This window comes from Ptiloglossa arizonensis, chromosome 8 (genome assembly GCF_051014685.1).
Source record: "Ptiloglossa arizonensis isolate GNS036 chromosome 8, iyPtiAriz1_principal, whole genome shotgun sequence".
Lineage (NCBI taxonomy): Eukaryota > Metazoa > Arthropoda > Insecta > Hymenoptera > Colletidae > Ptiloglossa > Ptiloglossa arizonensis.
In genome coordinates this window covers 9,242,120-9,265,396 of record NC_135055.1, presented here as the reverse complement: position 1 = coordinate 9,265,396, position 23,277 = coordinate 9,242,120, and the positions used below count along the sequence as shown (strand labels likewise).

Genomic DNA, 23,277 nt, shown 5'->3' with positions numbered 1-23,277 from the left:
ACCCTTTCATTTTACGTAACTTTGGCTGCTAGTTTCTTAGGTTTGTAGTTTCAGTTTCATTTACTTACACAAGCGACTTTGTTTAAATAATAATGTGAAGAATATTTTGGAGTAACGTTAATTCAGTATCTAGGTAGAGTTCTATAGAGTTCGAAAGAACCATTATGCGAGAAAATGTGTAATAAAACGCAAACGCAACTGATTTTATATCATAATAAATAATACATTTATATCATTTCTACAAGAAACATGTATCCTCCGTTTTTTCGTATAAAAACATACCTCTGAATCGTATTGACTAACCTCTTTATACACCCATTTACGTTCTTTCACCTTAGTTGATTCTTTTACACTTTGCAAAAATCTTTGAACTATTTTGCTGTCGTTGGCAATTACATGTGGCATATAACACACTATCATAGGAAATTAATATTGTCGTATCACTCAGAAGAAATAATTCCGGTGACACACACTGTACATCTACCAAATTAACTATTCCTTTGAATTATCTAAACCTCATACATCTGTATCTAATTCAAAGGGTGCACACTTTTTGTTACATTAATCCTATAAAAAATGCATTGTACGACTCGAAGATACTCGAAAAATGATTGATACCTCGTTTAGAAGTACGCTAGTATAATCAATATCTCATTGATCGGTTGCTGAGAATCTCAGTTTCGCTATTCCCCTAAGTAACTAACGAAGAATAACAACCCATCGCTATATCCTTTCGAAGTAATCCTTTCCAGTGGGTTGCCCCTTCAGTTCAGTTTAAAGTTCCTTTCGCGTTTCTGGCTCCATTCGGTTGGATCGAACCATATTACTATTACCATAAAATTGTTAATTTTTAGCTGGACTCTTTTCATTCCATCTCTTAATGCATGAAACGATTTGAAATTACATTTAAGCTGGTCCTGGATTTCCTGCTCAGATTTTACATTTAATCAAAATCCGGTCGGACATCCAGTTCGTCGTTTGATTTCTGCTGCAATACATTTAACGAGTTCGTATTAGTTAATTAATGCGAAAGTGGTATACATCGAAACTTTTTACGGAAACTAAATTAAAAAACTTGATTGACTGAGAAATTGTGTCCGTACGGGTACTTATCCTTTATTAATTCATTTCGGATTTTATCCTCTAATTTTACAAATTTAAATTGTACAAAAAGCTGTCGAACACGAGAAGAAAAATGGAAGTTTTTCAGATGGGATACAATAACGATAACGAGATTGAAATTTTAATACGTATAGTTAAAAGTTTTATTCACTAATGAATGGGGGAGGAATTAATTGTTGCGATTTAATTATTTCGGTTGCTTTGTTGCTTTTTCCACTCGTTTAATTAAATTTTTTTCATTGTTCCAGGTGGATCGGTGACTGTGACAAAATGGTGAATCGGCAAAAACCGCTTCTAATGGTGTTAATAGCTCTTCTGATTTACCCCAACGATATTTTTGGTGAGTTGCTTTACGAAGAAGTACATCACAAAATATTGCATACTGGTATACCATAATTAATCTCAAACGATTGTAAATGTAATTCATTTTTAAGAAAAATATCGCGCGACAAATAATTCATTCTCATTAATTTAGATATGTGACTACGTTTATTAAAACACGTAAAAAAATATGTAGTAAAAATTGGCCGTACAAAACTAATTTCATTAAATTTTATCCAGCGAATTATATACTTTTAAGTCGCGAAATATTTACATTTTGCGCATAGAGTTGTATTAAAAATTTTATTTCTAATTTACTGCAATATAAACTTAAATATAAAGTTAGATAAGAAATTACTCACCTAGGAATCAAATTTATTACACACTAACTATCGAAGTCAATATTATGTCAAATACTTTGGATTATTTTTAACAATTCTCGTTTAATTCCATTGCAATAAAAAACGTTATCAGAAGCAATATATTCAACTACAGGTTGATTTGTATTCAGGGTATGATTTTCAAAATATTCTAGTACATAATCACCAAGAAACTATCCCACCTATGACGTGATATAATAATTAACTTTTTATAAACAAATTGAATCTTTTAAGAAGCAGAAATCTTTCGTTATTGAACTTCTTGGGACTTGAAAGACGTATAACTTCACTAATCTCGAAATTGAAGACACTCTATAAATAATATCGAATTTATAAGACTGATTTCAAAAGATCCAATGTGATTAGGTAAAGTATCGAAGTACAGTATTTCTGAAGGGTTAACGAACAACAACGGGTTATTGTTGAATGTTATACAAATAATAAGCTCTGCATTTTTCATTGTATATTTCTATACCAAACTTCTTAGAACTTGGAAGTTGACACTAGTTATGGTATCAGTCGCTCTTTCCTAGTAACTAAACTTTATTCTCTAGGGATTGATGGAAGTTTTCGTACCTAGATTTTAAGTTTCTTGAACAACGGGTCACAAATAGCTGTGAGAGCCAGCCTGGCCAGCCTAGGTTGTATAGGCCCAAAACCTTAGGTATAAGATTATTATTAAGTATTAAGTATAAAAGAAACCATCCTGAATGGATGACGAGTGCAGTACTGTCAGCGTTCTAGTAACATTTGTGTATTATCATTATATTTCTGTCAGTCACCGTATATCTTATGACTTTATTCCCTTCAGTCGCAATAATATCCCATAAGATGTTTCTCGAAATTAACAATTCTGATAGCGACTAATCTTCTATCCATGATAGTATCTTCTGAGAATTGTTCATAAACGTATCTGAGGTATATTCGTGTAAACTATGATATGTTTCTTTACTCGGTTGAGGAAACGATTTGTATACAAATGTTTCGCTTTGGCTAACTTACATTCACCAAATCAGTGTATCAAATGCATATATGTCGCTTTTGGATTCGAATACTCACTTCTTATTATTTCTAATCGACAAACTAACGAAATATCAAGTACTCGTGTCTCAAGAATAGACTACAGTGACCAAATAATCATGTAGGTTGAAAAATATCAAGAAATTATCGAGCATCGAACATGTACCACTTTAATAGAATCATACTAGATCAGTTTGTGATTAAGAATTATCTGATTACAAAAATGTCTATAACTTAGGAACATGGGTAATTAAAGTACACGTTTGCATGAACTTTTTTTCATTGTCTTTACTGATTCGCAAATGCGCGCGCATCTTTTGCGCTCTTCTTTACGTTTATTCCATTCTGTACAAAGGGTTTCTCGCTCGTTAGTTTAACAAATAATTATAGTAAATCCTCCGTTTACACGGTTAATTCGTTTCAAAGCTTTCCACGTATGTCGAGTTGTATAAATACACGTACGTTTGGTATACGATCTTAATTTTGAAGACAATTTAAGTTAAACAGGGCTATGTAGGTAATCCGTTGTGTAACGAAAAATCGAAGAAAAGAAGATTTTCCTTAATACATAAATATGTACATACATACAAAAATTGAATTCATATATTTGAAACAGATCGATTTTCCAATTTAAATCGTGGTTATTTAATTTAAATTACTTTACATATTTAAAATACAATCGACCACTTTAAATAATGATTATTTAATTTAAATAAAATGTAAGGACATAAGTGGGGACAGAATTTCGTATCCATGAATTCGCACGCCTCGGGGACTCGCTATAAATAAATAATGAAATAATTCGGCGAGCAATTACCTGCTCCTATAAATAAAGTAACGCGTAAATGTCGGTGAATAACATTCGATCAATTAAGATAATTTATTATTGTTCCTGGAATCCCGTTTAAAAATATTTTGTTCGAATAATGGCCAGATTTGGCGTCAGCTAACGAGAGACGTATTTTCGTTGCGAGAATTTTAAAAGCGACTGAATCCGACGAATGCCGCGAGTTATGATGCAAAGCGAGCGACGCGACCAATTTTGCAACTAAGCCGTTCACTTCACGACCACCTGTAAATACAATACCGGAACTAATCCGCTTTTGAAACGCACGCTGTCACCGACGATATACGATGATATTGGCCTTACGACTTTTCCGTCGGTGAAATATTACTTTTTGCGAGTGCTAGCTGTGCTGTTCCCTTTTCCCAGCAAACCGGATGAATCGCCCAGTTTCCGAAAATATCACCGACGAAAAAGGTGACAATACCCGCTGAAAATTTATGCAGCCAATCACGTCGGTATACGTATTCCTTAAACCTGTCTCGTGTTTCTTGTGCTTCTCTGGGTAAAAACTATGGTCTCTCTACTTGACTTTATCGACAGACACATTTCTTCTACACTTGATATTTCTTAACTTCAACACGAAGCTCGCGGAACCGATTATTCAACGACTGAGAATACACTTGCAAAGACAGCAACATATTTTCAACGACAAACAACAAAGTATTTTAAGTTCAAGACTTTCTCCTATCATTATACTGCTAGGAAAATGATAGATCTTGTACAGATGGTTAAAACTAAATATGCTGGTAAAAAACTTCTTACTATTAATTTTAATTATTATTATTATTGGTGAACGACTCGATCACCTGTTGAACACTAACCGTACCATGCCCGATCAAATAACCATTTTAAAATTCTGCATTAATTATAAAATGCCAGTGAATAATGTGTGCATTAGAGAGAAAGCATGGGGGTGGACGAAGGTACGAGAGACTCTCTGATGGGGGTCGTAACTGGTCGTAACATAAATCACGTAGGACCCAAATTTTGGGGTATAGAAAGAGCTGTCGCTCTTTCGTTCGTTGTTGGTTGTAATAGCGTGTCTCTGGACAGAGATTGTTGAGTTCAAAGTGTCTTGAAGTGTGGTCGATTGTACTGTGACTCGAGACGAAGATTCACGATAGATTACGATTTCAAAGTACCTCGAGAAGTTCCGTCTACTTGAGATACGCAGTTGTTGTTTGTTATTACTTGCGTGACAGTTGAATTAATATTTCTGTTACACCCGACCTCTAAATAAATCCTACGTAATCGTTAGTTCCTTCATTCGTTTAATTTAAGTAAATTCTCATCACTTGCATTCTTTTCGAAAAAGTGTGATCTTTATTTCCTAACCGGTCAAATGACCGGTTACAGTACGAATATGTATACATAAAGTGCCGGTACCGTTAGTGTTAATAATATTTTTCATCTACTTATAGATTGTATTATACAAGAGGAAAATAAATAAATTGATCGTCGATGCTGTATGCTCAAAAGTTATCTGCGGATAAAAAATGAGAGAAAAATGTACGAGTTCACGAGAATTGGTGTAGTTTTAAAAATTGTATCATCCAAAAAGAATGATCTACCGTCTCATTGAACATTGAAGGCATTTCTCTTAAATAAGAGATATTTGCTGTATACATTTCTGAGTTTTAATAGCTCGCCTCGAAACGAAGTTTTGGATAACAGTGAAACTGTTTCTTCTCCACGCAATCGAGGATACTTTTGAAAAGATCTGCGCTAATTCGAATTCTCTCTTTACCCCGACTTGTTGATAAATACGGCAAGCGAAACGACAACTGCCTTCTCAGTTTCTCGTTTCATTACTTTAAGTCCCGGCAAGTAGACTTCTTATGAAAGCGTGTAATACGAGCGCGTATCGTGCCCTCTTGAATTAAGTGTACTCCCGAATGAATTGCGACTTTGCTTCAACTTTTCCTCCGCTTCATTATCCACTAATTCTTCTATGAAAAGTAATGGATAATTGAAGTAAACGCAATAACCTTTGCTCGTATCACCGGGGTTTCGTACATTGAACGAAACTCTGTTGGCTTTCCTTTGTACGAAATAAATTCTTGTCGATCATTTGGCCGTTGTTTCACGGAATTTTTCAATAGCGAGCAGTGAAGGATTATCCCGAATCTAAAAGAAGTAACGACGACATCAATCGGTTACAAATTTACATGTATACAGGGTGATTATAGAAACTGGGACAAATTGCATCTCTTTTCCAAACAAAGATACAAAAACTTGACAAAGTAAAGGGCCGTCTTTTAGCGAGACACAGTTTCATTTTTTCGTAAAACGATCTTTTGTTTTTTTAAATTGAACAATGCATTTTCGTTTCACAAAAGTCGATTTCTTTCATCATTATGCATATGAAAGTTTTAAGTCACGATCATTGAAAACATACCTATTTACGAGACATTTCGTGTTTTATGTTTGTATTCAATAGCTCGATTTTCATGGTGAAATTATATTCGTCACCCTACATAACGTAACATTGATGACCAGGGTTACGGGTGTCGGATAAATAATGCGATTTCTGTGAAGTGCAATAAAAATGGACGAAATGTTGCAGCGACGAAAGGGTATGTATAGTCTTTTGTTGCAATTGATGATACGAAAATTAGCATTAGAAGCATTTATGCGAGGGTAACTGTCATATAACTTAAGAATGTAGTAACAAATGTAAGGAAATAAGTAATAAAATATTTAAACATAATGGAATGTTTGTCAAACATCAAATATGAAATATCTCGTAAAGTATTATGTTTTCAATGGTAATGCCTTAAATTAACATTTTTATATGCAGAATGACGAGAAGAATTGATTTATACATAAGAAGAAAGAAAAATACATGGCTCGATTTAATAAGCAAGTGTAAGTACATATTTCACTTTCATCGTTAGAATAATCAAAAGAATTGTTACGAAAGGAGAAATTTTGTCTGTATGAAAGTTTTGTCTTCATTTAGAAAAGAGACATAGCTTGTGTCAGTTTCTAAAATCACCTTGTATTGTATTGTCTCACCGAGCTATCAAATTTTGTTGCCAGTAACTGAACCGAAGTCATCCTCACCACTGTTGATTACTCAGGCCGTGCGATCCGCGCATTTGTGTCACCGGTGGCAGCGGATTAGAGCGAGAAGATACAAATGTATAATAGAATCGAATTTCGTCGACTACTGGAAACATAAATTTATACATTTACCATATCTTTATTAAGAGCATTTTCAACAGCTTAGCAAGTTGTAGTTGATGAAAATAAGTCCAAATAAATATAATCTTAGATATAATATATCTTTTCGAAATATTTTTAATTATACGAATCAGTGATCTTGAAGTCCCAGAAGAACTCAATGTTATATTTCCCTCTTCAAAATATACAAATTGTATCTCGAACAGTTTTATTTTCCAATCTGTATGGAAGTATTGCAATCAAAAGAAATTTCGAACAAATTGTTTTTAGAGAGTACAAAACAAAAAAAAGTTTGTTTTCAATACACGTGTTAACTTATATGTGTGTATATTCGTTATCAAAAACTCGTTTAAATGGCTCAATAGATTTCAATGAAGGGGGTACGCTACAAAATCCAAAAAAACATAATTCGAAAATGCTATTAACAACCAGTTTAGGAGCCAGTATCCCCGATTTCTAAATATCATCATCTACCCAGAAATTTCCGTAATTTTAATTATTAAAATATTTTTAAACGAAAACAATCTCTTTCCTTCATCAAAAGACAAGTATGCTCGATAACGATGTGTCGGTATGCGTTTCTGAACACTGCAAGGAAAAATTTCAATAGTTTTAAATAGCATATTTTAATTGAATTTTTTGATCCTCATGATACATATTCTTTCGAGCCATTCATAAATATCTATATGATTTTATTATGAATTGAATAGTTCTCCTATTCGGAAATCAATAATGATTTCGCAAAAATTAACCATAATGCATTAATGTTACAAAGAGAAACTGTATGAGTAAAATACAATTTTTTGTTCAAAACATCATTAATATTCTAGATCTTAAAATTACTGTTTCGTCCTTCCATTCGGTTCAGTTTACTACCGCAATAAAACTGCTTTCTGCGCGCTTATAGTCAAATAATAAACGCGCCTGAAACATCTGTCGTTGGTCGAAGACCTCTGTAACGGTACACGATGATTTTATCTGAATCGATACAAGAAACTGTGCAATCCCCTCTCCTTTTTTTCCACCAATTAAAAACACTCGTTGAAACTATCAAAAATTCCCATTTATACCGATTATTACGAGATTATCATATGAATACTAGAATATCACATCAGAAATACTTTGATCACGAGCAGATACTCATGGATCAGTATTACTACACATAACTCTCATTCAAATAAACACACAAAACAGTTTTACATTAATAAGTTAACAAACATTTCGAACGTAACAATCATTCAGAGCTTCTTCATTAAATAATATATATTCTTTTTATGTACATTGTTATACGATAGAAACCAAGGCGTATACAAACTTGAACTTCTTGAATAATTTTCAAATTCACACGATCTTAGTTTAACAATTATTTTCTTTCTAGCCAAAGAAGCAAACGAAGAGAAGAAAATTCTCGTTCTTAAAAAATTTAAGAATTAAAATTTCTACATCGCCAATATATTTATACATTATTATGTACCTATGCTAATTTCAGGGAACCTCGAACTCGGGTGCATAACAGCACAAGTAGAAATATAAATTATTCTTTGACAATTTCATGGGTTTCCACGCAATTTACACGTGCACGCCTCTGTATCCATGTTTAAGGTCCCCTCGAGGATGCATAACGCCTGGAAAATCGCGATTACATCGAATAGTTCGCGACGCGGAACTCGTTTGAAACAAGCATCAAGGCTTTATTGTAAGCGCGGAACTGTCGTTTCGCGATCACGGTTATTTCAAGCAGTTCCACTGGCATGCTTCCGTTCCCGCAATAAGTGCAGCCTGCGTTCCTCGGAAGAACGAGGAACAAGGATAACGCTGAAAATGCACGGGCCAGCGGTGCATAGAATGACGTTGCTCTTCGCATCGGTTATCGATTTCTATCGATTAGCTCTAGATGACAAAAGTGTCGTAAAACCAACCCCGACGATTTCGAACTTTAATTAACGACGTCCCATAAATGACTTTTTGTTCGTACGTGCGTGTAAGTAAATACATTGACAGAGGTATAAATATGGGCGGTCGAGAATGACGAGCATATGAGAGGCACGTGGTAAAACGTCAGTCGATGACGAGACGTTGATTGGCACGTATATCTGATTTCATTTTACATTCATATTTGTTACATATCGTCATTAAATCTTGTTTCAAACTGACGAGTGTCATTCTTTTCCGAGACTTACTGATGACCCATTCTACACGCATTTGATGTATTAGATATTTAATTCTAATTAAAGTTGCGTTATTATTGGACAATGATCTTTACAGTACTCTTTTAAATGACTTGAGATACAGAATAACATTGTAATGGTTGTAATATTGTTGCCAAAATGATAAAGTGAATTATATTGTAATCTATGAAAGAAGAATTTTTACTCTTAATTGATACGCATTCATCTAAAAAAAGTAGACGAAAAAACAATACATTGTTCCATTTATGTTTCGAATTTATAAATCTATTTTTGCGAAAATAGACTCTATAAACTGAATTTTTATTTTTGAAACTATCAACCGTGCCAAGTTTCCTTTGTTTCCATTCCCATCAAGTAAGACTGATCTTTTGGGATAAATTTTCTATCAAGCCAAAATGTCATCCCTGTGACAAAAAATTTTTACTCTTTAAATTTCGAGTTGAAAATATACTTCCAAACATCCTTTGGAATATTCTTTGATGCATTTTCTACAAAATAATGTTGAAACATTTCTGAAGTGATGCCACAACAAGCTACATATTAGAGACTGCGTTACATATTAAATATCGAGCAGTAATGGCCGACATTGGAAGCATTGAATAAATGTTGCCGGCGAATATATGCATTAATGAAACATTTATTGCAGAAACAAGAATACATAATAAAAGGTATAAGTTTTACATTTAATATCGAGTGCTAATTCGCAAGGTTTAATATTTAAATGGACTTTCATTAAATATAAAATTGAAATGAATAAAGTAAACAAGAAATGCATGTGAAATTAAATACCTTTAAAGGTGGCTCCTTTTTTTAATAAAACAATGCAATCGATTATTTTATCGCCTCGAGTACATTCAAAATTAATTTCTTGTCATTTTTACGTCAATCACTAAGACGTATTTAGTATCGCATGTATGCAAATACATAGAAATAAATTAAAAGCTACGACATTATATAATCTTGAACGAATACTTAAATAAGAATTTTTCGTGCAATTTCCAATGTTAAAAAAAAAAAAACGATCATGTTACTCTCAGATATTGATTATAAGAAAAAAATTTTAATTTAGTATTTGTTTTATATTACGTGTTTGAAGACGTCAGATATATTGGTGTCGCACTTCAAGGAATCGTTTACGTCCAATGTTCAATTGTTTGCGAAATTTTTGGCTAATTTTTGATTGATTTTTATACACAGTTTGTCCGATATGTGGTTTATATTACGTTCGTTAAGTAACGGGTTGATTTTCGGTATAATTATGGGTAATTGAGTCTGTGATTCTTAGCTATACTTTCAATGTTCTTTCGAACTACTTCGAGTAGTTCATCTATAGTTCTATGTATCGAAAAGGAATTAATGGGGGTAGGTTGTTTTTTATTGAGCGAGCTGCTGTTTCTATGATTAATTTCAAAAAAGAGATCTTGAAATATAGGTCGCTTAATTTTACTAAATTGATAGTTACTTTCTAATGACAATTAAAATAATCCTTTATTATTTGTTTCTTTATTCGTGCTCGGTTCTTCTGTCGTTCTGTTTCTAACATTTCTTTTTTGTCTGTTGTGGGGTTATCTCGCGGTTAGATGGCTGAGGATTTGGATTTGTGTTGTTCTACGAGCTAATTGAATTTGGGTCTGTGTTGTATGGGCATTGTTTGGCAATGTGTCCTTCTTGTTTGCATATGTAACAGTTTCACTGTCTGTAATGGTAAATATTCTATATATGGTGTTACTTAAGGTGATTGTGAATGAACTTGGAATCTTTTCAATCATCTGGATTTACATAAACTTGACGTCGAAAACTTGGAATATGTGAAGAATTTTATATCGATAATTCCTGCTTTTAAGTAAATAATTTCTTACCAAAGTTTGTTGTGTTTTACAAATTCGTTTTCAATTGCACTGTTCGAGATTATTGGAGCTTTCTCCGCAATATCATCGATTTATTTACACTATAATATACAAGGAAGTTCGTCGTAACTTCATGTTTTTCTTATAACGTTTTAACGAAGCGTTTATTCGTCTATATTTACAGGATTTCTTTTTTCTTATTTTCACTCGTAAAATGCACTGGTAGCGGTTAGTCGTTCGGTTAAATCCTCAGAGACCGAGTATAATCCCGGTGATTCATAATTTGTTTAAATCTCGAATTTGAGATATTCTTTTACGTGCGAAATACATTGAGGAATCGTCTGGAGTATAAAAGCGTTTACCAGAAATAATAATTCTGTCGTACCGTGGACGAGATTGTGAAAAGTGCACGGAATGAGTAAGTGCGAAGGGTTGAGCATTTTCCTTATATCCAATATCGAGCGCTAATGGCCGACAACGAAAGGGATAAATAAGGTCTTGAAGGAACGTGCGAGGTGGTGAAAGGAGGCTTCCGGCCAATTGAGAAGTTCTGCTTATCGGCTGCTTAACGAACGACGAAGCGAAAGGAGAGGCTATTCAGCGCAGCCAAACTCAAGAATAAATTAAGTTAAATCAATTCGAGTCGCCACTTACGGACTTCCTCGAGTGTCGTTCAACGTTCCGTTTTGACAGTTGCGGAAAAATTATATCTCGAAGGGGGAAAAAACGCGAAAAATGATGAATGCTGCTCAGTGTACGGTTCTTTTATCACAAGTGGGAATACTTTTATCTTTCGCATTTCAGCAACGAAAAAATCGATAATACGAAACTCGTGGCTTGTACCTTTTAAACGTTTGCGAATGAAATATACGAATTTGTTTCTCAATTTCACTTCTCTTTCATTACGATTCAGAATGAAATTCTTCACTTTGTCATTTGCAGATGCTAGAGTATCTTATAATCTAGGGATAATAGTGCAATAATGGCGTATCAAGTTTTATCGTATGACGAAGCTCTGTATGGAACATTTATTTATTGAATATTGGTAATATGTTCTTCGACAAGTCTTTACGATTTTAATCAATAAATAGAATGTACTCTGGCTTGTTGTTAGTACTTTGACTACTTCTACATAACGAAAGTATTTGTAAATAAAATAATACGACAGTTTCAATACAATCGGAATTAATTTAACGTGGTAAATTTTCTAGAGGTGTTACGATCTCTTGACATAACTTTGATTTCTTATATACTGAATGCGAATTATAGCTAAAATCGTCACATCGAACTATATTTACTAAACACACCAAAATACTCGCATGAAATGCAGCAAAATACAAATTGCTCCAAATAGTTTTCCAAACATTCAGACAAATGTTCTAAATATTGTAGATAAAGCTAACACTGTGTTTCGAATACAGTAACATTTTTCCTGAACATGTAACTGAAACAGCATGTTGGAGTTGTTAAAGCACCCTTCAATTATTTTCAACAGTGTGTAAATGAAGAAGTTTCTGTTGTACGAGTTTGTTCGTAAAATTGTTTCAAAAAGTAAGAATAATGAAAATGAAATTTAATTCTATGGAAAATCCAGCACTATAGTGACGCTAGGAATAAAACCTTCAAAATAATGGAGATCGATATCTGTGAGTTCATTTCCATCTGTTCATAAAACAGCCGCGTTAAAAGTTCGCGAACTGCGCAAAACTATTTTTCTCTTCCCGATACTCGAACCTCCAGTATTCTCTACGCTCCGTTCTCGCTGATATTTACATTTATGGAGCCAGCTGCACTTAGCATTCACGCGAATGTTCCAACGCCGATTTAAAGTCGAACTCATGTCTGTGTCTCGTCTCATTGATGCTTTGACTCGGTATCTCATTACGATAGGCAAAGCAGAAGGGTGAAACGTTAGAAGACAGTAGACCTGCATGGTAGTGCGAATGAAGAAAAAAAGAAACGAGGAATACCTCACGGAATAAAACTGCGAAAAGAAGAAAAAGATGCACATTAATAAGATAAAATTGAATGGATATGAAAATAGAAGAAAATGGTCATGTTATTTGTTCAAATAACATGTGAAATTATGAATAAAAAAGGAAAAATGTGGAAACAAATGGATTTGACATAGACAAACAATAATTATATAAAAGAATCTAACACCAATCATTTTTTTCTTTTGAAATGAAATACTTTTTATTACGTACAGAATATAATTCGAGATATTTTTTTAAAATTTGCACTGAAAATTAAAATTGCAATTGATTAAGGGATAAGACTCATAAATAAATAGGTATCGACAATTTATCATTGCACTCAATAACTTTCGTTATTGCGATTTATTATTATTATACATTAGAAATGCATTTTTTGCATTCACAACAAAATTGGTGTAACGAATAAATAATATATAATGATTCATTATATTTCGAGGTAAACTCCTGCCAAAAAACTCGTTGTCGAGAGAAATATGTTTAAAACTGTCAGATGTTCTATTTGAATAATTCCATACGCTCTCGAAAATATTCTATAACTTTTTGTTTTTTGAATAGTCAAACTAAACAAACAAAAATGTGTTCGTAAATAATTATATCTTTAAAAGTATTGAAAATTTCTAATTTATCGATGAAACATTATGGTTAATCTCCCTGGTATTCGCTTACTACTTTCTTTAACCCTTCTTATGAAGAATAATATTCTGATAAAACATGTCTACTTTATTCTACATACATTGGTCGGGCAATATTTGCATTTCACCAACATTATTGAAGGGTTAATATTCGCATATTCGTCTAACGCTCAGAAACGTTTCGCACCCGCAGTGAACTGTAAATGCTCGCTCATTTGTTTAAAAGGCGCACGGAGAATTCGAGAAACAAGAACAAAATAAATAACTACAACGGATACGTGAATAGAGCTGTGAAATTCTGTGTAAAGACGAAACAGGCTGAAAGAAGATAAAGTCGGTGAAAAACGAAATTGATTAGACAGAGAAAGGAAAGAACGTGCACGAGGATTTATGAAAATGAATCTATGTATCAGACGGAAAACAGAGGAATACATTAAAAGCAAAAATTTGTGAACCGTGATAAAACAGAGGACAGAGAGGAAATGAAGAAAACGAGAAAGTTATGGAATCTAAGAGAAGTGGAAGGAACGCAGGCAACAAGGATTTAAGACCTAGAAGTATTCTAGGGATATTCAAAACGGACGTAGGACGTTTGAATATAAATTGAACATGAAACGGATGTCCTTTGAACATACGGTGCTATCTGGCATATGATTGATACAGGATGTTTTATAAGTAGGATCCATTTCAGTGATAGAGCGAGGACACAAAACCAATGAAAAAATGTTCACATCAGAATTTGCCTTATTTCACCTTGTTCTCGAGTTACAATCATTACGTATAATCAATACATATTTCACTTTGTTCTAAGAGTTATAATAATTCTTAATGACAAACTGAATTAACTAGTATAATTGATACTACTAAACTGTTTGTATATATATATATATATATATATATATATATATATATATATATATATATTACTTGATAAATGATGACTTCTTTCTTACGGTTAAATGATGTCACGTGGCAATTAAAAATGTTTAATACCAGTTCATTTGCTTCACATTGATTTATTAATGTAATTAAATGCCCATAATAGTTCAAGATCGTCTGAGTATAGCAAGTTTTTGCAGTGGTTCGATATGTTGGTGATATTATAATACTTATAACTTATAAGTAATGTGAATAGAAAGGAATTCTAGATGTGATTCTTGATAAAATATGATTAATTAATAATACGGTACAGCTTGTACAACCATTGCATATAATTTATTTAAATTAATGAAATCGGGAGCAATATTGAAAATCTTTGGAAAATTCATATTTCATCGCATCTACTTGATAATTAGTTTCCATCTAATATGCAGTAACAGCGTAATACAAAATTAATTGCAATTGATCTATCTGATAGAAATCTACTTTGTTCGCTTATAATGAAATATCTTAAAATAAACGTTGGTTCAATTATTTTGTCGAAACTCTTAGCTATATTGATTTGAATAGATATGGTTTCGAAGTTTTAAATATCATACTTATTCCTCGATCTTCAAATCGGAAACTAGAGAGGTTTCCCATGTTAAGGGGAATTACCAAGTTTAAATGAAATATGAAAACTTATTCATAAAATTCACGTTAAACGAATTTATACGATTTAAAATATCGGCGAATTGGTGTCGAAGCTAAGACCTTTAACAACATTAAATGCATCAATGATATTAAAAACTTCCCCTCTATCAGTTGTGGCGATCCTTTTTGTGACCGCGTGTCAAATATTAATATAAAAAAAAGGAATTGGAGAAGTAACACGTGAAAATTTATTAATATTGAGTAGTATGTTATTTTCGAGAATTTTAATTATTACTATAGGAAAATATTTTCCTTACTGTGACACGTAGAATTGATACTGAAAGAAGGCTTCACATTTTTTTGAACACCCTAAACACCATACGTGTATTTACATCTTGGTATTTCTTTAATTTTTTTTTAGAAAGTAACAAGTATCTTACTTTATAAAATTTCCTCAATTTCATTTGGAGTTGCAGAAACTCAGTCTAGACATAAGTAAATAATGTAAATGTTAACTAGCTTGAGTATTACTGGATTTAGCATGCTATAGTCGAAAGTGGATTCAGCATATCGATACGTGAAGACTCAGTATCGTATCAAACATATCATTCTTTCGAAAGATTTGTTCATTTATTACAAAATATTTTTAATTTACATTTACTTTAACAAATTTTTATGCTGTTTAAAGTTTCAACACAAAATAAATCTTATTTATAATTCGGCCGTGTGCCATAGATTCGCTATCCCTGCTCTATACAATAACGATATAGTAACGAATTGGTAACGTTGGTTACCGCAGAAACCTTGGTTACATAGACTTTGAATGTGTTTGTAAGGCTTCTGAAGTGGAAGTGGAATTGATAGATTGCGGCATGATTTGAGAAATAGCGTTTCAGAGTATAAATCAAAATTCGGTGAAGTAGGACCGATAATGCCGATAGTTCCGATAATGTCAGATTTGAATGACGCAAGATTTACATAACTTGAAGAAAGCTGGAATTGGAATAGCAATATTGTAGGGTGCTAGCGAGAGTACGAACGTATCGCGTTTCGCTGACTTGAAGTCTCGCGGGACGGTACAGGGGAAAAGAGGAATCGGACCGCCCATCCCCACACGAGCCGCACATTCTGACCCTTAGCCATAAGGGTCTCTGCCATAGTAGTAGGAATAGATTTTAATTGCGGCTCTATTTCAATATTGTAGGTATGAGATAAGTATCGGTATGTCTAGGTGTGAATGAAAAGTGTTTGGGCAGAGCGAACGGCATCGAGCGGATGTTTATAGTTTACAGTAGAATATCGGTTTCGAGAATGTGCATAGACGAAGGTAGTCGAAGAAAGGGCGATTTAACTCTGTAGTCAATCAAAAACTGACTAAGTTTTCTCTGAAACAGTTTTTCATCAAACTATTGAAAGTGCCTGAAAAGTCGTGGCGTCAGTTACATGTCACACACCGTATGTAACTTCTTTTGAAATGAATAAAAAATTCATTTTGATTTATTTCTAAATTAAATTTTTATTGAATTATTTTTCTTCCTAAAAAGAATTTTATTTACTCCTAGTAGTAATTATATAACTAATGCTGGTAAAAAAAAAGCAGCAAAAATTGTTCGGTATTAGGTATAACTAATGTATAGTAATAATATGTTACAACTACGCCAATGGGGCTCTGTGTACCGCGTGTTTCTCATTATCTCTATCTCGCTACCTTGTTCGTCACTCAGTCCACATGTGTCTCTAACTGCTGCAACGAATAGCAGACTAGAATTGAATGCATGCATGAGAATAGGTGTACCCCTTCGACTTTTCTCGCATTCCTGCCACAAGACTTCAAGTCAGTGGTAAGAAATACTTACGAGCAACCCTACGCGGGGGTTGTACCGGACAAAGAGTAACCAACCAATGGGACTGTAGAGTTTTTCGGTAACGGTGACATAACGCAGGCCCATCGCCTAGTCAGCATTTTAGCGAGCACCCGTGAGAACTAGAGCATTCGGCCTACACCTGTCGCAGATTCCTCACGACGATCCTGATCTCGTGACTTAAGCCACGTAGGCCCAAAAACCTAGAATACAAAAAAGGCCCTGAACCGGTAGTCTTTTCGTAGTCTGCATCTAGGACAAAATTGCACAGCCCAGAGTCGTTGTTATTGTATCGTGTGTTCCTATTTTACGTGTTTCTATAAATATACGTATTTTCTAAGATTATTCTCTTTCACTTTGCAACAATACTCTACAATATTTACCTAGAAAAGTTGACGTAGCATATGCAAAGCAAAATTTAACTGCTAAGTGTATCAGGAATCTAATGAGACAAGGAGTTACTAGGAACGTGTCGAAAATAGTAACGACAAGAGCTGCATAATGGAAACAAACGACAAAGTAAGAAGAAATAAATGAAAGACGAAGAAAGGGAAAAGCGGAAATGAAGCGTGGAAACTCAAGACCAACTTCTGCGAGAAGTGAAACTACCTTTCATGGGTAGACTATGCAAATATTTCTTTAGCCAGAAAGAGTTACGTTTGGATGGTGACGGTCCAATGATGAGATCCATAAATTTCAGTTCAAGTTTCCAGTCAGTAGATTCATAAATTTCTATTCGAGTTTCTGGTCAACAGATTAATAAATTTCAGTCCAAGTTACCGGAACATTATTTGTGTCGTTTTTTCACAAACAAAGTTACACGTTTTTGCAGCCGCGTTTATATTAACGAATTAAAAAATTAAAAACTAATGACGCGCACGCGTTTTCATATACCGAAAAGCGCAGTAGGTGTAAAACACTCCCGAACTAATTTCGGACAGCAGTACACGGACTGAAATGAAATTCCATTTAATTTAATTCTATAGAAATAATATCGTGCAGGTTTCGCGATATTTTACCATTAAATCTCGCTGTTTCAGAATTAATTACTTACACTTCAGAATCTTGGTAATCGGAGTCTACGCTTTTCCGTCCCTTAAGCAAACAATGTATGACAAAAACCTGCCGTGGATAAATTATTACTACCGAATTCTGAACGAGGAAGAGTATTTATTTATCATTAATAAATTTTCATTTAAAATGAACAAGTGTGCAACAATAGAAATTGAAAACGTTACGTTCTAACGAAAAATTTGTGATGCTGTCAGTTTCGTATTACTTATACCTCTATTGTCGATTCTGATTAAAATGAAATATTGGTAACTATAATTTATTTAACGTGATATTATAAAAGCAGCAACAATCAGTCGTTTCGATGTATATTAATTACGCTGAAACATCTTCTTTGCGTTGCTCGTATTTTAATTTCAAGAACACTGTTCACTGTATGATATATTGTACCCTTGACGTATCGTATATCGTATATAAGTATAATTATAAAATAATTTATAACGTAGATCGTACGAAGATTAAAATGGAGTCTGTTCGATGGTTATTTTGGTTATGTAAATGAATAGCGAGTTCTATGCAGACTCTACAGATATACGAAAATTGATTAACATTAATGAAAGAATGTCAGTAGGTGACTGAAACATGTCTATTGATTGAGGGTTGCGGTTTCATTAGAACGAAGTATTGTATGTGGTGCAGTTATGTACGTAATGGGGTGGTCACATTTATGTACAGTATCTATTTACATGCATGGTTAAGAATGACTTTGAGGTCATTGTGAATTAAAAATAATCATATACAATATGGTAACTATTAAACATCAAGATCAGCGTTACTTGGATGTAATTTATGGCGATATATGCTAATTGTCTACCTCTATATTTTGACCAATCCATTTCATTTATTGCATAAAATAGCTCATGTGTTCAAATATCAATATTTGTATCTGGTTTTTACAATATTAACAGCAGAGTTGTCATAATTGAACATCAATGATGATACTCAAACCATAGAGTTTCATATCACTTTGTTCCATAACTCATTCCATTTTACAATGTTCATTCTAACGATAAACATGATTATATTTACATGGAGAAAGCTGCCCTCTTGAACATCTTCGGATATCTCGTAGAAGTAAACACTGTAATAAAAGAAAGGTATGACACAAATAAAAAAAGATAATTAAAGAATTGTTTCTTGATATAATACTATAAATAGAAAAAGGATAGAATGTTAGTTTTATAGTCAGACGAGGTACTTGTATATTTATTTCAGACCTTTCGATTCAATAAAGTAACGAGTAAATTCGATTTTTATTAAATGGAATGTTTGTCGTTTTATGACAAATAGAAACAATGAATATCTCGATAATTATTGCGAAATGGTTCTGAAAATTCCAAATATTCGAAATTTATGCCATGATTCAGGTATAATAAGAAGCTCGATTTAGACAATATAGTCGACTAGTTATGGTTATTACTATCTGTTACATTCACTTCACTCGTTGCCTAGTGACCTACACTTCTATTTATCGATACTGTGCAACGAACGAGATTCTCGAACAATCAGTAAGTTTCCATTTATCAAAGTTCTACTGTATAAACTTCGACTCCGAATATTTATTGTGCTGACAAATAAGCTGGAGAAGGTTACGTTATCCAGCATATTATGTAGATAATATACATATAATATTAATATTGTCTCTGCAGTATTTTAACATGTAGCTGCTTACAATACTAGTTCTTTTAACTGAATACATAAAAATGTTTAGTGAAAATAAAGTTTGAAATACATTTGACCGACTTTAATAACCTTAAAGTATGTCAGTAAGGAATCGATTGGTTGGGTCAAAAAGAAAGATGAAACATTAATATATTTACGAGAATGATCTATTTAATTTTCTATTAGTTTTGAAGTTACAAGCATTAGAATATAAATGAATAATGGATAATTAAAATTTATTTTCAAGATACAACTCAGACTTTATTACTATCGTTTATTACTACGTGTCAACGAAGTAACTTAAGTTTTTAAAAATTATCTGGAGGAAAGGAGAACGACCATACTTTTTGCTCTGGAACATTTATAAACTTTAGGTAATTAGTAATGCGTGTATTAATCAAGGTAATACTAATATCACCTGACTGATTCAGACACAAATTAAATTGCCCAAATTTCAGGACGAATTAACAATTTCAATTGAAAGTAAGAGGAAAAACTGAAAAGATTACTTTAAGTAGTTAATTAAGTAGATTATACTACAATAATTAAATACAAGGCTACAGTTCGGTTTACTTTCGAAACGGGAGGCAGTTTGTTTTTCAATACACGAATTTGTTCATTTTACGCGACAGAAAAGTCGGCCAGAGTATTGGTCGAGTAACTGATACGATATTCTGGTATGTCTTTAATTAAGGTCATTTTTACAGAAATACCAACGTTCTTTTTCGCGCAGCGAAAGTAGTCCAACGCTGAAATATGTTCAGTGAATAGATCGATTGGTAAAAATGTTATAATAATCGTGTTAAGGTGATCCCGTACATTTACTTAATTCGCTGTGTACATCACTTAATAGGAGCATGCATTCACGAAACAACGAAAACTGCATGCGGCGATCCTGAAACGGCCGTTGTTGCATAAGATTAGCCGCGATTCTGAAAGCACAACTGTTCGAATAAAGCTTTTGGCCTTATCACCGGGATATTGCGTATCATAGATTTACGTTCTCTTTCATAACGTATGCTTTTAATATTGTTTACGTATAACGCGCCGTGATCTACTTTCAATTGCAGATAATAACATCTTTCACCGCGCCTCGTATTTTCCGGAAAGGGATGCAAAAGCAAAGCAGCAGTTTGAAAAACACAACGGAGACAAAGAAAACGATCAACGAAATGGTTTTCACAGCGATTGCGAATGTAAGAAGCTGCACGAAGAGAAATGATGGGCATGTATACGACAGGTAGACGGATAATCGCGAATGAAAGATGAGAGTCGAATCTGGGCTATTTGAAATTACTTAAACCAATAATTGTAGGGAGGAAACACTCGTAAGGACGAAAATTCAAAGTCATCTTATCGGGTATGAAATATCTCGTTGAAAATTAATATAAAAATTGTACCTGTTTTCGACAAATAAGCAATTGATACGAAATGCATTAAACTGCATTCAACATCTCGATTGACTGTAAAAGTAAATATACAGTTACGTTGCAAAAGTGAGTTGTAGCTACATAAAATATGTTTCCTTTAAATGTAATTGAGAGTATAAAAATTCGATGAAATTTGAGATTCTATGTTAAAAAACTATTGAACATATTAATTTCAAACTTTGTACATGTACTTATTTATATCTTGTCAAGTTATAAGAATTTTCTAGAACATGGGTGAATGGATAAGTGAACGAACGAATCAATGAATCGATGAATCGATGAATCGATGACTCGATGAATCAGTGAATTGACCAAGTAATGAATTAACGAATTAACGAATTGATAAATTTAATGAATTTTGTGGACATAATAAATCGTTACACGTGGTGCATACAAAATACGTTGTATTCATAGTTGAGATGATGACTCTTGTCCTGGTCATCTCAAACAAAAGCATGAAAAAGATTCTTATTGTACATGAACATGGCTATCATCTGAACGAACATAAATAAATTACAGAACCTAAAATATAATGTTCGATTTTCTCACGAAACTTTTTAAAGTGGAAGGAAAATAACTTCTACGGATCTTGAATTGATTTTGGTTACGGATATAGAGAAATATTTACTTTATTCATATGTCAAATCGTAAGTCAACCGATGTATTGGTTTTCGAGATATTGCTTCAACCGACTTGAGAAATGTCGTTTCGAGAAAAAAGTTTTGGCGTTGAATGTTACGTTAGGTGTCCACTTGAGAGTTTTACTATCGACATTTGTTATCAAGACTTAGACTCTGGTGGACACGGCATTCAGAGTAAAGATTCGTTCACCCAGGCATATATATGTTTGCGAGACGAGCATACGAATGTCGAGGCAACGTCCAGTGGGCAGAGTTACTCGTCTGAAAAAGCGACTATCGATTTCTCAATTTTACTATGATCGTTTCGGGATAAAGTCCTTAAAACTTGAATCTTTGAAAAAACTTAGTTCTTTACATAATAAGTATCCACCAGTTTCAAGTTGTTATTAACGAATCAGTTCCTTTTTTTTATTCCAAAAGCAATTTTCTAATCGATTCGATGACTTGTCACAAGTAACCGTAAAGCACTTCGTTAGGTTAGATCAGACGTTTCAGAATTGAACAAAAAGAATCATTATTTCGATGAAGAATTCGAATCTGTTCTTCTCCAATTTTAATGTGCTTTGACAAACTAGTAAAAGAAAGATCCCCATTGCAATGTGTAAAACATCAAATGTAGATATACTATACTTGTACAATACTATTATTATGCTTCAATACTACATATTGTGAATAACATTCTGTGTTCATCATAGTCGCTAAAGTGCAAATGATATAAAAGTTCGCGTTTGTAAAGGAATACTTTTGGCTGTTGGTAGTCTTTCAAATGCCATTATTTAATATTATATAATATTATAGTATGTTATTTCTTATTTTTAATATGGGTTTCTTATCCTCTTGATAGATGATCTCGATGATAGGTTAACATTCATATCGTATAAACCACGATATATCGAATGCCAGTTATTGTTCTTATATCTCTAAAATTATCGAGTACATATATCTCATGTTCTACGTATTCTAACAAGGATCTGGAATATATTTTACGTGCTGGAAAAGTACATTAAAATCGACAAGTGAGCTCCTGCCGTATAAAACGAACTATAAAAAATTAAGAAAACCCTACCCGAATCTGTGACTCGATGGTACGACAGGCAACGAAGAGAAACTGTGGTCCACGACATTTTTTACTCAGCAGGAAAGCCTGTTCGAAGATTATATTTGTTAAAAGGAAACAACCAGGCGGCACGGCACGAGAAATAATGCGAGGAGAAGCTTCCCACGTCACGATTAATAAAATTCCTTATTACGGAAGAGGAAGTGCACGTTATGTCCAGGATACTAATTCAACGCTGACGCGAACATTCCGTGGAAGTTAAGAATTTTACGATATTTAATATAGGTAATAAGCTGCCTGGGAAAGTTCGATAATAAGCTGTTCCTGAAAAGTTTTGAACTTGAAAGATCGTTGCCTGTTGCGTGATATATTGATAAATCTGATGGATATGAACAGTTTATAGATGCGATCAATATGTCAGGTATCTTTTCAGCTTGACACGAATGATGTTGTCTTTCTAATAAGAGTTTACAAATTCTTTTCAATGAAACTGCACGTAAA

The 23,277-nt window shown here is 33.3% G+C and overlaps 1 protein-coding gene across 1 annotated transcript in view; it reads left to right on the top strand.

Annotated features, from left to right (window-relative positions):
* The first annotated feature begins 1,377 nt into the window (after nt 1-1,377).
* Nucleotides 1,378-23,277, top strand: part of LOC143150084 (lachesin) — a 94,584-nt gene continuing 72,684 nt past the window's right edge. The window contains exon 1 of the mRNA XM_076318100.1: nt 1,378-1,462. Within this exon, the coding sequence (XP_076174215.1) occupies nt 1,393-1,462 (70 nt within the window). The 5' untranslated portion in view covers nt 1,378-1,392. The remainder of the gene's footprint in view (nt 1,463-23,277) is intronic.